Here is a 17,874-nt window from a genome sequence, read left to right as displayed (position 1 = left end):
CTATCTTCATTGCCCGCTTTTTAGCTCTGGACAAGTACAGGTCCTGGACTGAGGGAAGGTCGGCCCCGATGATCTTCTCTGCGGTTCTGACCACCTTTTGGAGCCTGCATCTGTCCCTCGCGCTGGCGGAGCTGTACTATACGAGTATCGAGGAGCACAGTACCGACTCCACAATCGCGGAGTAGAAGAGGAGCAGAAGCTTCTGTGGGATGTTGAACTTCCTTAGTTGCCTTAGGAAGAACAACCTCTGCTGCGCTTTCCCAACAGTGGCATCAGCGTTGGACCCCCATTTAAGGTCTCTGGAGATTGTGGTCCCTAGAAACTTGAAGGAGTCCACTAGCGATACCACACTGTCAGCAATCGTTAGCGGAGGTGCACTAGATGACTTCTTCCTGAAGTCCACTATCATCTCGACAGTTTTGAGGGGGTTGAGCTCAAGGTTGTTGTGGATGCACCACTGGGCCAGCCGGTCTACTTCCCGTCTATAGGCCGATTCGTCCCCATCCTTGATGAGGCCGATGACGGTGGTGTCATCGGCGAATTTGATGATCCTTACTAATTGCGCCTCTGAGGTACAGTCATTTGTGTAGAGGGAGAAGAGCAGGGGTGAGAGGACACAGCCCTGAGGGGCCCCTGTACTAATGGACCACGCTTGAGAGGTGAATTCCCCCGCTTTCACCACCTGTGTTCTATCTGTCAGGAAGTCTATTATCCAGGAACACGTAGCTTCTGGGACCCCTAGGCAAAGTAATTTGGGGTGGAGGATGCTGGGGACGATTGTATTGAAGGCCGAGCTGAAATCGACAAACAGGACCCTCGCGTAGGTACCGGGAATGTCTAGGTGCTGTAGAATGTAGTGCAGGCCCAGGTTGACTGCATCCTCGACACACCGATTCGAGCAATAGGCGAACTGCAGGGGGTCCAGTTGGGGGCCAGTCACAGTTTTCAGGTGATTCAAAACCAGACGCTCGAACGTTTTCATGACCACAGACGTCAGTGCTATTGGCCTGTAGTCGTTCAGGTTCGTGATAGTGGGTTTCTTGGGGACCGGGACTATAGTAGACCTTTTGAGGCAGGAAGGGACTTTCTGTAGCTCCAGCGATGTATTGAAGATCTTGGTGAATATGGGGGTGAGCTGACCCGCACATGCTCTTAGGGCAGATGGTGACACTCCGTCAGGACCCGGAGCTTTCCTGGTTTTGGCCCTTTTGAACAATGCCTTCACCTCTTCTTGGGTTTGGGTGACTTGCAGTGCCTGAGGTTGGCCGTCGGTGTTCGGGGCATCGTAGAGGTGATTGTTTGGGTTGCAGGGGACTTCTTTTGCGAACCTGCAATAAAAGTGGTTCAGTTCATCTGCAAGGTCTTGGTGCATGGCGGTAGACTTTGATGTTTTCCTATAGTTGGTTATGGATTGCATTCCTTTCCATACAGATACGGGGTCATTGGTGGAGAGATCGTTTGTCAGCTTGTCCGAGAACCGCTTTTTTGCTAGCCTGAATCCTTTAGTCAGAGAGTTCCTAGTACGGTTGTATAGTGCTCTGTCACCGCTGCTATAGGCCTCCTCTTTGGCTCGATGAAGTTGCCTGAGCTGGGCATTGAACCAGGGCTTGTTGTTGTTGTAAATGCGGTAAGTCTTGGTAGGTACACACATGTCCTCACAGTAGCTGATGTAGGATGTGACAGTGTCTGTCAAGTCATTCAGGTCGGTTGCCGAGGCTTCAAAGACCCCCCATTCCGTGCAGTCAAAGCAGGCCTGGAGCTTCATCTTGGCCTCATTGGTCCATTTCTTAACAGTCTTAACGACAGGCTTAACTGCTCTCAGCTTCTGTGTATAGGTAGGGAGTAGGTGGACGAGGCAGTGGTCAGATAGGCCGAGTGCAGCACGCGGGATAGACCGGAAGGCAGACTTGAGGGTAGTGTAGCAGTGATCAAGGATGCGCCCTTCTCTAGTGGGACACGTGACTTGTTGTTTGTACTTAGATAGCTCCTTGCTCAGGTTAGTTCTGTTGAAGTCACCCAGTACTATAAGCAGAGAGTCTGGGTGTTTTTGTTCTATGTCGGATATACATATGGCCAGGTGGTGCAGGGCTTCGTTCGTGCAGGCGAGGGGGGGGGGGGTGTACACTCCCACAAGGACAATTGAGGCAAATTCCCGGGGGGAATAGAAGGGTTTGCAGTTGATACTCAGCATCTCCAGGTGAGGGCTGCATGATTTGCCTATGATCGTGACATTGGTGCACCATCCGTCGTTGATGTAGAAGCAGATGCCACCACCCTTCGTTTTTCCTGAGAGAACCTTGGAGCGATCGGCCCTGAAGAGACTGAAGCCCGGCAGAGACATTGGGTTGTCTGCAATATGGTCGTCCAGCCACGTCTCCGTAAAGCAGAGGTCGGATGACCCTGTAATGCCTGACCCTGCGCTGCCCAGAAGGAGGGACAATTAGTCGAACTTTTTTTCCAGTGTGCGCACATTCGAAAGCAGGATCGCGGGAAGTGCAGACCGGTGCCCTCGCCACCGCCACCTCACTAGGGCGCCTGCGCGACAGCCTCTCCTCTGAGTCCAGGTCCTTCTACTAGGGCCGACATGAGGGCCTCCATCATTCTCTTTCCGGGCCCGGTGATCCATCCGCCAGTCGCCACCTGGGCTGCGGGGGGGGCGCGGCCGCTCGGTCATCCACTTCGGTGTCCACAACGTCTGCATCCTTCCCACACAGGGCAGCAAGGGCAGCGAGGGCTGCAAGGGCCGCTGATCCGCCCGCCGACGGGCCCGAATGTGTGGTAAGCACCTCGTGAGCGCTCCAACTTGGGAGGGCTTCCCTGCTGTATTTGGACACCAGTGGGGTAGACAAGGGCAAGGGAAAACAAGGGGAAACAGGTATTTTGGCTGAGCTGCGTAGCTCCGAGGCAGCCATCTGCGGCGCCATCTTAGATTGTAATCGCTATAATCGTTGTTGCTGTAACCTATTGCTGCTCCTTAATAAGGTCTTACACAGTATGTACTCTGCCTGATACATCATTACTTCTACAAGGTCTTACACAGTATATACTCTGCCTGCTCCATCATTACTTCTATAAGGTCTTACACAGTATATACTCTGCCTGATCCATCATAACTTCTACAAGGTCTTACACAGTATATACTCTGCCTGATCCATCATTACTTCTACAAGGTCTTACACAGTATATACTCTGCCTGATCCATCATTACTTCTACAAGGTCTTACACAGTATATACTCTGCCCTGATCCATCATTACTTCTATAAGGTCTTACACAGTATGTACTCTGCCCTGATCCATCATTACTTCTATAAGGTCTTACACAGTATGTACTCTGCCTGATCCATCATTACTTCTACAAGGTCTTACACAGTATATACTCTGCCCTGATCCATCATTAATTCTATAAGGTCTTACACAGTATGTACTCTGCCCTGATCCATCATTACTTCTATAAGGTCTTACACAGTATGTACTCTGCCTGATCCATCATTACTTCTACAAGGTCTTACACAGTATGTACTCTGCCCTGATCCATCATTACTTCTATAAGGTCTATCACACTATGTACTCTGCCCTGATCCATCATTACTTCTATAAGGTCTTACACAGTATATATTCTGCCCTGATACATCATTACTTCTATAAGGTCTTACACTGTATGTACTCTGCCCTGATCCATCATTACTTCTATAAGGTCTTACACAGTATATACTCTGCCCTGATAAATTATTACTTCTATAAGGTCTTACACTTTATGTACTCTGCCTGATCCATCATTACTTCTATAAGGTCTTACACAGTATGTACTCTGCCTGATCCATCATTACTTCTATAAGTTCTTACACAGTATATACTCTGCCCTGATCCATCATTACTTCTATAAGGTCTTACACAGTATATACTCTGCCCTGATAAATTATTACTTCTATAAGGTCTTACACTTTATGTACTCTGCCTGATCCATCATTACTTCTATAAGGTCTTACACAGTATGTACTCTGCCTGATCCATCATTACTTCTATTAAGTCTTACACAGTATGTACTCTGTCCCAGTGATGTGCGGTGAGGTCACTGGTTGGGGAGGCACTGGCAGCTAACAAGCTCTCTCCCCCCCCCCCCCTTCCCCGAAAAAAAAAGTGTGGTCCCCCGACACATCAGGAAAACCAGCACTAGGCAGAAACAGCCAGGGGGAGTAATGCCATAGCAGGGGAGACACTCAGTGTGGGGTCCCCCTGCCATAACATTAATCATCCCCCCGAGCCAGTCAGCCCAGGGTTGGAATTCCTCGGAAAGTGGGAACCCCAAAAAATAAAAATGGGGTCCCCCCTCCCAAGCAATAACCAGCACTGGGCTGATAGCCCAGTGCTATGCCCCGCACCCCTGGTGGCGGTGGATGCGGGGTTCATTGTATGTTAATATTGTTCTTTACAGGTGGCCTACAGGTCCCAGCAAGCCTGCCCCAGCATGCTGGCACTTGGAGAACCACAAGTGCCAGCATGCCCGGACATAAAGGGCCCGCTGGCACCTGTAGTCCACCTGTAAAGAAAATATTAAAATAAAACACCACACAGTCTTAAAAATAAGTTTTATTAAACTGGATCTTCACCTGGGGGCGGCGGCATTTAAGCTCTTTTGCGTGGCCTCCGCCTTCCCAGGGCTTCCTGCATCTTCACCTGGGGGGCGCCACATCCCCAGGGCTTCCAGCGTCTTCACCTGGTGGGCGGCGGCTGCTAAGCTCTTTTGCATAGCCGCCGCCCATCCAGGACTTCCGGCGTCTTCTTTCTACAGGAGCTCTTCACAGCTCCTCCTCCGCCGTCGGACTGACGCTCCTCTGCCTCGCGCTGACTTATATAAGTCGGCCGGAGGGGGCGGAGCGATGACGCAGCGAGCCGTGATTGGCTCGCGGCGGCCATCTAGAATTTCAAAAATGGCGCTGAGGCGCCATTTTTGAAACTGGTACCGCTCCGCTGCCAAACTCTGCAGGATAAAGGTAAACTTCTGCCGCCCGCACCGCCGCCGCAACCCGCCGCCCGCACCGCGCCACCCACACCACCACCGCATCCCTCCGCCCGCACCACCGCCGCATCCAGCCGCCCGCACCTCCTCCGCCAGCGTCGCCCACACAGTGATTGACAGCGGATCCAGTGATGGATCCGCTGGCCAATCACTGTGGCCTCACTGACAGGGACGTGCTTTCATAGGTTGAAAGCATGCCCCTGTATGAAAGCGGCACCTCTAATGGTGCCGCTTTCCCATATATTTTCAATGGGCTTTTACTGCCCATGGCTAGTCCCCCGCCCGTGCCCGCCCCCCTGATCCCATACTTTTCCCCAGTGACAACAGGAGGCACCACGATCGGTGCCTCCCAAACACATAAAGAATGGAGCAATGCTAAGAATAATATTAAGAAGTTACATATGACACAGAATATGTGTCATATGCATCTTCTTGGTATTATCTTAATCATTAATGACAGGGGAGGCACTGCCACCTACCTCCCCTGACTGCACGTCCCTGCTCTGTCCTAATTCATCATTACTTCTATAAGGTCTTACACAGTATGTACTCTGTCCTGAACCATCATTACTTCTATAAGTTCTTACACAGAATGTACTCTGCCCTGATCCATCATTACTTCTATAAGGTCTTACACAGTATATACTCTGTCCTAATTCATTATTACTTCTATAAGGTCTTACACAGTATGTACTCTGCCCTGATCCATCATTACTTCTATAAGGTCTTACACAGTATGTACTCTGCCCTGATACATCATTACTTCTATAAGGTCTTACACAGTATATACTCTGCCTGATTCATCATTACTTCTATAAGGTCTTACACAGTATATACTCTGCCTGATACATTATTACTTCTACAAGGTCTTACACAGTATGTACTCTGCCCTGATACATCATTACTTCTATAAGGTCTTACACTGTATGTACTCTACCCTGATCCATCATTACTTCTATAAGGTCTTACACAGTATATACTCTGCCCTGATACATCATTACTTCTATAAGGTCTTACACTTTATGTACTCTGCCTGATCCATCATTACTTCTATAAGGTCTTACACAGTATATACTCTGCCTGATCCATCATTACTTCTATAAGGTCTTACACAGTATATACTCTGCCCTGAAACATCATTACTTCTATAAGGTCTTACACTTTATGTACTCTGCCTGATCCATCATTACTTCTATAAGGTCTTACACAGTATATACTCTGCCTGATCCATCATTACTTCTATAAGGTCTTACACAGTATATACTCTGCCTGATCCATCATTACTTCTATAAGTTCTTACACAGTATGTACTCTGCCTGATCCATCATTACTTCTATAAGGGCTTACACTGTATGTACTCTGCCCTGATCCATCATTACTTCTATAAGGTCTTACACAGTATGTACTCTGCCTGATCCATCATTACTTCTATAAGGTCTTACACAGTATGTACTCTGTCCTGAACCATCATTACTTCTATAAGGTCTTAAACAGAATGTACTCTGCCCTGATCCATCATTACTTCTATAAGGTCTTACACAGTATATACTCTGCCCTGATCCATCATTACTCCTATAAGGTCTTACACAGTATGTACTCTGCCTGATCCATCATTACTTCTATAAGGTCTTACACAGTATATACTATGCCTGATCCATCATTACTTCTATAAGGTCTTACACAGCATATACTCTGCCTGATCCATCATTACTTCTATAAGGTCCTAATTCATCATTACTTCTATAAGGTCTTACACTGTATGTACTCTGTCCTGAACCATCATTACTTCTATAAGGTCTTACACTGTATGTACTCTGCCTGATCCATCATTACTTCTATAAGGTCTTACACAGTATATACTCTGTCCTGATCCATCATTACTTCTATAAGGTCTAACACAGTATGTACTCTGCCTGATCCATCATTACTTCTATAAGGTCTTACACAGTATGTACTCTGCCCTGATCCATCATTACTTCTATAAGGTCTTAAACAGTATATACTCTGCCTGATCCATCATTACTTCTATAAGGTCTTACACAGTATGTACTCTGTCCTGATCCATCATTACTTCTATGAGGTCTTACACAGTATGTACTCTGCCCTGATCCATCATTACTTCTATAAGGTCTTACACAGTATGTACTCTGCCCTGATACATCATTACTTCTATAAGGTCTTACACAGTATATACTCTGCCTGATCCATCATTACTTCTATAAGGTCTTACACAGTATATGCTCTGTCCTAATTCATCATTACTTCTATAAGGTCTTACACAGTTTATACTCTGCCTGATCCATCATTACTTCTATAAGGTCTTACACAGTATATACTCTGCCTGATCCATCATTACTTCTATAAGGTCTTACACAGTATGTACTCTGCCTGATCCAGCATTACTTCTATAAGGTCTTACACAGTATGTACTCTGCCCGATCCATCATTACTTCTACAAGGTCTTACACAGTATATACTCTGCCTGATCCATCATTACTTCTACAAGGTCTTACACAGTATATACTCTGCATGATCCATCATTACTTCTATAAGGTCTTACACAGTATGTACTCTGTCCTGATCCATCATTACTTCTATAAGGTCTTACACAGTATGTACTCTGCCCTGATCCATCATTACTTCTATAAGGTCTTACACAGTATGTACTCTACCTGATCCATCATTACTTCTATAAGGTCTTACACAGTATATACTCTGCCTGATCCATCATTACTTCTATAAGGTCTTACACAGTATGTACTATGCCTGATCCATCATTACTTCTATAAGGTCTTACACAGTATGTACTCTGTCCTGATCCATCATTACTTCTACAAGGTCTTACACAGCATATACTCTGCCTGATCCATCATTACTTCTATAAGGTCTTACACAGTATATACTCTGCCTGATCCATCATTACTTCTATAAGGTCTTACACATTATGTACTCTGCCTGATCCATCATTACTTCTATAAGGTCTTACACAGTATGTACTCTGCCCTGATCCATCATTACTTCTATAAGGTCTTACACAGTATGTACTCTGCCTGATCCATCATTACTTCTATAAGGTCTTACACAGTATATGCTCTGTCCTAATTCATCATTACTTCTATAAGGTCTTACACAGTATATACTCTGCCTGATCCATCATTACTTCTATAAGGTCTTACACAGTATGTACTCTGCCTGATCCATCATTACTTCTACAAGGTCTTACACAGTATATACTCTACCTGATCCATCATTACTTCTATAAGGTCTTACACAGTATGTTCTCTGCCCGATCTGAGTAATGAAGTGTAACTTACTCTTATAAACATGTCATAGCTGGGACAGGGATAGCTATGGAAGCCGCGAGGATTTCTGATGCTCTCTGCGTAGTACTGGAACGCCCGGAGGTGATTACATGCTATTGTTTCAATTATTGCTGTGGAGATAAAGCAGAGGACTTATAGACTGTTAGTAATATATCCACCAGGCTTGATACGAGGAACTCGTAGTACCTCAGAACAGGTAAGTGGGGATTAGTTTCTCCATACCTCCCAACTTTCATTAGTTAGGAATAGGGACTGCGGCATGGCATCCGTAAAGGGGTGTGGCTTTGCAGTAATGCCACGACCCCATTTCCCATAACTATGGGGGCATGGTCTACGCTCTTTGAGCTGCAGGCCACGCCCCCGGTCCCTCTTGTCTCCGTGAATAGACGCTGTGCGCATGCTGAGCAGAGCAGCAAGTGACAGGAGCTTCCCAACTGCGGGACAGTCCAAAAAAAAGGGACTGTAACGTGAAAATCGGGACAGTTGGGAGATATGGTTTCTGAGACACATTGGAATTATCACTTGTGTTAAATAAAGGGTTACTACTTGCCAACTCTCCCTGAAATAGAGGAATCTCCCCGATTACACCATATCCCCATTATGTAGCTCTTACATACATAGAGAAATCAGAGATATCAGAGATTATATTATACACATTCAGCGCCATTTCCCTGCATTGGGTATAAGGCACAATGATCCCTATGGCTACAGGCATTGTAAATAATGTTTCTCATGTCTCTTATTTGGAAGCACATGTGATTAGAACACAGTAACGTTGCAGCGTATAGTCATCAACATGTAGATCTAAAGGGGGTACACACCGTAGAGGTGTGTGCTGAGTGAGGGGGGTACACACCATAGAGGTGTGCTGAGTGAGGGGGGTACACACCATAGAGGTGTGCTGAGTGAGGGGGGTACACACCGTAGAGGTGTGCTGAGTGAGTAGATAGATAGATAGATAGATAGATGTAACTGCTTTGGGGCTCATGTACAATTGGATGTAAGACAATTTTATGACACCACACAGATGGAACACGACACGTCCACTTATAAGTCGCGCACATGGGTGTCTCCCTGAGAAACTTTAGGAAAAGCAGGCATGTATGAAAGGGTGAATACATTTTGAATACTGGTAGAAATGATGAGACCATACCATTCATGTCCATGTTAATAGAGAAGCTGAACTTGTTGGGACATCCAGTCATTTGTCTTCCTCCATTTGGATAGAAATCAAAGTGTCCAACTGGCTTTACTATACCGAGACCTTTCATAAAGACAAAGGCACAGCATTTCCATACGGTATGAATGCATGATGGCGGAGACGTTGTACTATGCACCTACCTCTACTTACCAACAAGTGGCTCAGTGTCCGTATGAATCACATCAACAAAATCAGCGTCAGATACATCGAGGGAAACTTCATCAGGAGTGTTCTCAAAGTATAGCCGGGCTGGGTCCAGGCCTGCGGTGACAAAACCTCATGCTATGGATTCATTATAGTCTGACCAGAACAAGGACAGTAAATGAACAATAACCCCTGTGGTACTAAGTATACTGATAGTTGGTTGTATCACCCTAAAAAGTAGAGATGTGCAGCGAGCATTTTTTTGTGTTTTGGTTTTGGATTCGGGACAGCGGTCGTGTTTTGGATTCGGGAGATTTTTTTAAAAACCTCAAAAACAGCTAAAATCATAGAATTTGGGGGTAATTTTGATCCTATAGTATTATTAAGCTCAATAACCATAATTTCCACTCATTTCCAGTCTATTCTGAACACCTCACACCTCAAAATATTATATTTAGTCTTAAAATTTGCACCAAAGTCGCTGGATGACTAAGCTAAGCGACCCAAGTGGGCGGCACAAACACCTGGCCCATCTAGGAGTGGCACTGCAGTGGCAGACAGGATGGCACTTAAAAAAGTTTTGCCCCAAACAGCACATGATGCAAAGATAAATAACAAAAGAAGTGCAATATGAAATTGTCCCAGCCACCCTTATGTTGTATAAACAGAACATGCACACTTTAACAAACCCATAATTTCAGCGACAGGGTCTGCCACACGACTGTGGCTGAAATAACTGGTTGGTTTGGGCCCCCACCAAAAAAGAAGCAAGAATGTCAGGGTAACACTGAACGGTGTAGTTTACCTTCATTGTTCAAATACTGAGGCCCTACAACACAAACCATGTAGTAATCTTGGATGGGCTCTTAGTATACCCAATATGTACGTAGAAAGTCACTGGAAACTAGATTCATACTGACCTGTGATTCTCCTAATTCCACGGTGTCTCTTTCCAGCTTCTCCGGCTACATGAGCTCCTAGGCTATGCCCAATTAAGTGAATGTTGGATGGAGAGTATTCCAGCTCTTCCTAAAGACAAAAAAATGGATACAAATGTACATTTCATGTACACAAATAATGCTGCTGAAACATTAACATAGTAACCAACATGAGAATATCATTCCTGTTCCCACTAATTCCCCTAAAGAAAACCACTTGCATGAAAATATTTGTTCAGTATATTAATTTGATAATATCCATGTAGACAATCATAAGCTCAACAATCCACCTTTAAAAGGTATGCCCTAACCTTAACCCCACTCTTAATGTAAAACTAACCTTAACTCTAACCTCTAACCCCAATCCTAATTCTAATGTAACACTAATGCTACCCTTAACCCTAGCCCTAACCTTAACCCCAATCCTATTGTAACACTAATGCTAACCTTAACTCTAACCTTAACCCCAATCCTAATGTAACACTAATGCTAGCCTTAACCCTAAACTCTAACCCTAAACCCAATCCTAATGTAACACTAATGCTAACCTTAACCCTAAACTCTAACCTTAATCCCAATCCTAATGTAACACTAATGCTAACCTTAACCCTAAACTCAAACCCTAACCCCAATCCTAATGTAACACTAATGCTAGCCTTAACCCTAAACTCTAACCCTAACCCAATCCTAATGTAACACTAATTCTAACCTTAACCTTAAAACTCTAACCTTAACCCCAATCGTAATGTAACACTAATGCTAACCTTAACCCTAAACTCTAACCCCGATACTAATGTAACACTAATGCTAACCTTAACCCTAACCTTAACCCTAATCCTAATGTAACACTAATTCTAACCTTAACCCTAGCCCTAACCTTAACCTGTAACATTAACCCTAATCTTAATGTAACACTAACCTTCGTTAACCCTAAACTCTAACCTAACCCCAATCCTAATATAACACTAATGCTAACCTTAACCCTAAACTCTAACCCTAACCCCAATCCTAATATAACACTAATGCTAACCTTAACCCTAAACTCTAACCCTAATGTAACACTAATTATAACCTTAACCCTAGCCCTAACCTTAACCCTAATCCTATTGTAACACTAATGCTAACCTTAACCCTAACCTTCACCTGTAACAATAACCCTAATTTTAATGTAACAATAACCTTAACCCTAAACTGTAACCTAACCCCAATCCTAATATAACACTAATGCTAGCCTTAACCCTAAACTCTAACCCCAATCCTAATGTAACACTAATGCTAACCTTAACCCCAATCCTAATGTAACACTAATGCTAATCTTAACCCTAACCTCTAACCCTAACCCTAATATAACAATAATGCTAGCCTTAACCCTAAACTCTAAATCTAACCACAATCCTAATGTAACACTAATTCTACCCTTAACCTTAAACTCTAACCCTAACCCCAATCCTAATGTAACAGTAATGCTAGTCATAACCCTAAACTCTAACCCTAAACACAATCCTAATGTAACACTAATGCTAATCTTAACCCTAACCCTAACCTTAACCCTAATTCTAATGAAACACTAATTCTAACCTTAAACCTAGCCCTAACCTTAATCCTATTCCTATTGTAACACTAATGCTAATCTTAACCCTAAACTCTAACCCTAATCCTATTGTAACACTAATGCTAACCTTAACCCTAGCCCTAACCTTAATCTAATCCTAATGTAACACTAATGCTAGCCTTAACCCTAAACTCTAACCTTAACCCCAAACCTAATGTAACACTAATGCTAACCTTAACCCCAAACCAAATGTAACACTAATGCTAGCTTTAACCCTAAACTCTAACCCTAATCCCAATCCTAATGTAACACTAATGCTAATCTTAACCCTAAACTCTAAATTTAACCCCAATCCTAATGTAACACTAATGCTAGCTTTAACCCTAAACTCTAACCCTTACCCCAATCCTAATGTAACACTAATTCTACCACTAACCCTAAACTCTAACCCTAACCCCAATCCTAATATAACAATAATGCTAGCGTTAAGCCTAAACTCTAAACCTAACCCCAATATTATTGTAACACTAATGCTAACCTTAACCCCAATCCTAATATAACACTAATGCTAACCATAAACCTATACTCTAACCCTAACCCCAATCCTAATGTAGCAATAATGCTAACCTTAACCGTAAACTCTAACCCTAACCCCAATCCTAATGTAACACTAATGCTAACCCTAACCCCAATCCTAATGTAACACTAATGCTAGCCTTAACCCTAAACTTTAACCCTAACCCCAATCCTAATGTAACACTAATGCTAGCCTTAACCCTAAACTCTAACTTCAACCCCAATACTAATGTAACATTAATGCTAACCTTAACCCTAAACTCTAACCTTAACCCCAATCCTAATGTAACACTAATGCTAATCTTAACCCTAACCCAAACCTTAACCCTAATTCTAATGAAACACTAATTCTAACCTTAAACCTAGCCCTAACCTTAATCCTATTCCTATTGTAACACTAATGCTAATCTTAACCCTAAACTCTAACCCTAATCCTATTGTAACACTAATGCTAGCCTTAACCCTAAACTCTAATCTTAACCCCAATCCTAATGTAACACTAATGCTAACCTTAACCCCAAACCTAATGTAACACTAATGCTAGCTTTAACCCTAAACTCTAACCCTAACCCCAATCCTAATGTAACACTAATTCTACCACTAACCCTAAACTCTAACCCTAACCCTAATCCTAATGTAACACTACTGCTAGCCTTAACCCTAAACTTTAAACCTTACCCCAATCCTAATGTAACACTAATTCTACCCCTAACCCTAAACTCTAACCCTAACCCCAATCCTAATGTAAAACTAATACTACCCCTAACCCTTTACTCTAACCCTAACCCAATCCTAATGTAACACTAATTCTAGCCCTAACCCTAATCACTAACCCTAACCCCAATCCTAATGTAACACTAATGCTAACCCTAACCCCAATCCTAATAAAACATTAATGCAATCCTTAACCCTAAACGCTAACCCTAACCCCAGTCCTAATATAACAATAATGCTAGCCTTAACCGTGAATTCTAAGCCTAACCCCAATCCTAATGTAACACTAATGCTAACCTTGACCCCAATCCTAATATAACACGAATGCTAACCTTTACCCTAAACTCTAACCCTAACCCCAATCCAAATGTAACACTAATGCTAGCCTTAAGCCTAGACTAACTTTAAACCCAATCCTAATATAACACTAATGCTAGCCTTAACCCTAAACTCTAACCCTAACCCCAATCCTAATGTAACACTAATGCTAATCTTAACCCTAAACTCTAAACCTAACCCCAATCCTAATGTAACACTAATGCTAACCATAACCCTTATCCTAATATTACACTAATGCTAGCCTTAACCCTAAACTCTAACCCTAACCCCAATCCTTATGTAACACTAATGCAATCCTTAACCCTAAACTCTAACCCTAACCCCAATCCTAATGTAACACTAATTCTACCCTTAAACCTAAACTCTATACCTAACCCCAATCCTAATGTAACACTAATGCTAATCTTAACCCTAAACTCTAACCTTAACCCCAATCCTAATGTAACACTAATGCTAGCCTTAACCCTAAACTCTAACCCTAACCCCAATCCTAATGTAACACTAATGCTAACCTTAACCGTAAACTCTAACCCTAACCCCAATCCTAATGTAACACTAATGCTAACCTTAACCGTATACTCTAACCCTAACCCCAATCCTAATGTAACACTAATGATAACCCTAACCCCAATCCTAATGTAACACTAATTCTAGCCTTAACCCTAAACTCTAAGACTAACCCCAATCCTAATGTAACAGTAATTCTAATCTTAACCCTAACCTCTAACCCCAATCCTAATATAACACTAATGCTAGCCTTAACCTAAACTCTAACCTTAACCCCAATCCTAATGTAACAGTAATGCTAATCTTAACCCTAAACTCTAACCCCAATCCTAATGTAACACTAATGCTAAACTTAACCCTAGCCCTAACCTTAACCCTAATCCTATTGTAACACTAATGCTAACCTTAACACTAGCCCTAACCTTAACCTGTAACATTAACCCTAATCTTAATGTAACACTAACCTTAACCCTTAACACTAACCTAACCCCAATCCTAATATAACACTAATGCTAACCTTAACCCTAAACTATAACCCTAACCCCAATCCTAATGTGACACTAATGCTAGCCTTAACCCCAATCCTAATGTAACACTAATGCTAGCCTTAACCCTAAACTCTAACCCTAACCCCAATCCTAATGTAACACTAATGCAAGCCTTAACCCCAATCCTAATGAAACACTAATGCTAACCTTAACCCTAACCTTAACCCTAATCCTAATGAAACACTAATTCTAACCTTAACCCTAGCCCTAACCTTAACTCTAATCCTATTGTAACACTAATGCTAACCTTAAACCTAGCCCTAACCTTAACACTAATCCTATTGTAACACTAATGCTAACCTTAACCCTAAACTATAACCCTAACCCCAATCCTAATGTGACACTAATGCTAGCCTTAACCCCAATCCTAATGTAACACTAATGCTAGCCTTAACCCTAAACTCTAACCCTAACCCCAATCCTAATGTAACACTAATGCAAGCCTTAACCCCAATCCTAATGAAACACTAATGCTAACCTTAACCCTAACCTTAACCCTAATCCTAATGAAACACTAATTCTAACCTTAACCCTAGCCCTAACCTTAACTCTAATCCTATTGTAACACTAATGCTAACCTTAAACCTAGCCCTAACCTTAACACTAATCCTATTGTAACACTAATGCTAACCTTAACCCTAAACTCTAACCCTAATCCTATTGTAACACTAATGCTAGCCTTAACCCTAAACTTTAACCTTAACCCCAATCCTAATGTAACACTAATGCTAATCTTAACTCTAAACTCTAACCTTAACCCTAATCCTATTGTAACACTAATGCTAGCCTTAACACTAAACTCTAACCCTAACCCCAATCCTAATGTAACACTAATGCTAGCCTTAACCCTAAACTCTAACCCTAATCCCAATCCTAATGTAACACTAATGCTAACCTTAACCCTAAACTCTAACCATAACCCCAATCCTAATGTAACACTAACCCTAACTTTAACCCTAAACTCTAATCCTAACCCCAATCCTATTGTAACACTAATGCTAACCCTAACCCCATTCCTTATGTAACACTAATGATAGCATTAAACCTAAACTCTAACCCTAACCCCAATCCTAATGTAACACTAATTCTAGCCTTAACCCTAAACTTTAACCTTAACCCCATTCCTAATGTAACACTAATACTAACCTTAACCCTAAACTCTAACCTTAACCCCAATCCTAATGTAACACTAATGCTAACCTTAACCCGAATCCTAATGTAACACTATTGCTAGCCTTAACCCTAAACTCTAACCCTAACCCCAATCCTAATGTAACATTAATGCTAACTTTAACCCTAAACTCTAATCCTAACCCCAATCCTATTGTAACACTAATGCTAACCCTAACCCCATACCTAATGTAACACTAATGATAGCATTAACCCTAAACTCTAACCCTAACCCCAATCCTAATGTAACACTATTTCTAGCCTTAACCCTAAACTCTAAATATAACCCCAATCCTAATGTAACACTAATGCTAACCTTAACCCTAAACTCTAACCTTAACCACAATCCTAATGTAACACTAATGCTAGCCTTAACCCGAATCCTAATGTAACACTAATGCTAACCTTAACCCTAAACTCTAACCCTAACCCCAATCCTAATGTAACACTAATGCTAGCCTTAACCTTAAACTCTAACCCTAACCTCCATCCTATTGTAACACTAATGCAAGCCTTAACCCTAAACTCTAAACCTAACCCCAAATCTAAAGTAACACTAATGATAACCTTAACCCCAATCCTAATATTACACTGCTGCTAGCCTTAAACCTAAACTCTAACCCTAACCCCAATCCTAATATAACACTAATGCTAACCTTAAACCTAGACTATAACCTTAACCCCAATCCTAATGTAACACTAATGCTAACCTTAACACTAAACTCTAACCTTAACCCCAATCCTAATGTAACACTAATGCTAACCTAAACCCCAATCTTAATATAACACTAATGCTAATCTAAACCCTAAACTCTAACCCTAACCCCAATCCTAATGTAACACTAATGCTAATCTTAACCCTAAACTCTAACCCTTTCCCCAATCCTAATGTAACACTAATGCTAACCCTAACCCCAATCCTAATATAACACTAATGCTAGCCTTAAGCCTAAACTCTAACCCTGACCCCAATCCTAATGTAACACTAACGCTAATCTTAACCCTAAACTCTAACCCTTACCCCAATCCTAATGTAACACTAATGCAATCCTTAACCCTAAACTCTAACCCTAACCCCAATCCTAATATAACAATAATGCTAGCTTAACCCTAAAATCTAAGCAAAAACACCAATCCTAATGTAACACTAATGCTAACCTTAACCCTAAACTCTAACCCTATCCCCAATCCTAATGTAACACTAATGCTTTCCTTAACCCCAATCCTAATGTAACACTAATGCTAGCCTTAACCCTAAACTCTAACTTTAACCCCAATCCTAATGTAACACTAATGCTAACCTTAACCCTAAACTCTAACCTTAACCACAATCCTAATGTAACAGTAATTCTAATCTTAACCCTAAACGCTAACCCCAATCCTAATGTAACACTAATGCTAACCTTAACCCTAATCCTAACCCTAACCTTAACCCTAATCCTAATGTAACACTAATTCTAAAATGAACCCTAGACCTAACCTTAACCTCAATCCTATTGTAACACTAATGTTAACCTTAACCCTAGCCCTAACCTTAACCCTAATCCTATTGAAACACTAATTCTAACCTTAACCCTAGCCCTAAACTTAACCTGTAACATTAACCCTAATCTTAATGTGACACTAACCTTAAACCTAAACTCTAAACCTAAGCACCAATCCTAATATAACACTAATGCTAACCTTAACCCTAAACTCTAACCCTAACCCCAATCCTAATGTAACACTAATACTATCTTTAACCCCAATCCTAATGTAATACTAATGCTAATCTTAACCCTAAACTCTAACCTTAACCCCAATTCTAATGTAACACAAATGCTAATCTTAACCCTAAACTCTAA

At 42.2% G+C, this 17,874-nt stretch overlaps 1 protein-coding gene across 1 annotated transcript in view; it reads right to left on the bottom strand.

The window, feature by feature from the left end:
- LOC134984427 (pancreatic lipase-related protein 2-like) overlaps nt 1-17,874 on the bottom strand; it is a gene marked incomplete at its 5' end in the record, with an annotated part of 628,781 nt that overhangs the window by 328,835 nt on the left and 282,072 nt on the right. Inside the window, 4 exons of the mRNA XM_063950007.1 lie at nt 8,333-8,451; nt 9,495-9,605; nt 9,693-9,803; nt 10,607-10,715. Of these exons, the coding sequence (XP_063806077.1) occupies nt 8,333-8,451; nt 9,495-9,605; nt 9,693-9,803; nt 10,607-10,715 (450 nt within the window). The remainder of the gene's footprint in view (nt 1-8,332; nt 8,452-9,494; nt 9,606-9,692; nt 9,804-10,606; nt 10,716-17,874) is intronic.

This window comes from Pseudophryne corroboree (genome assembly GCF_028390025.1).
Source record: "Pseudophryne corroboree isolate aPseCor3 chromosome 3 unlocalized genomic scaffold, aPseCor3.hap2 SUPER_3_unloc_53, whole genome shotgun sequence".
Lineage (NCBI taxonomy): Eukaryota > Metazoa > Chordata > Amphibia > Anura > Myobatrachidae > Pseudophryne > Pseudophryne corroboree.
Note: the sequence above shows the minus strand (reverse complement) of the source record. Positions and strands in the feature narration are given on the sequence as shown.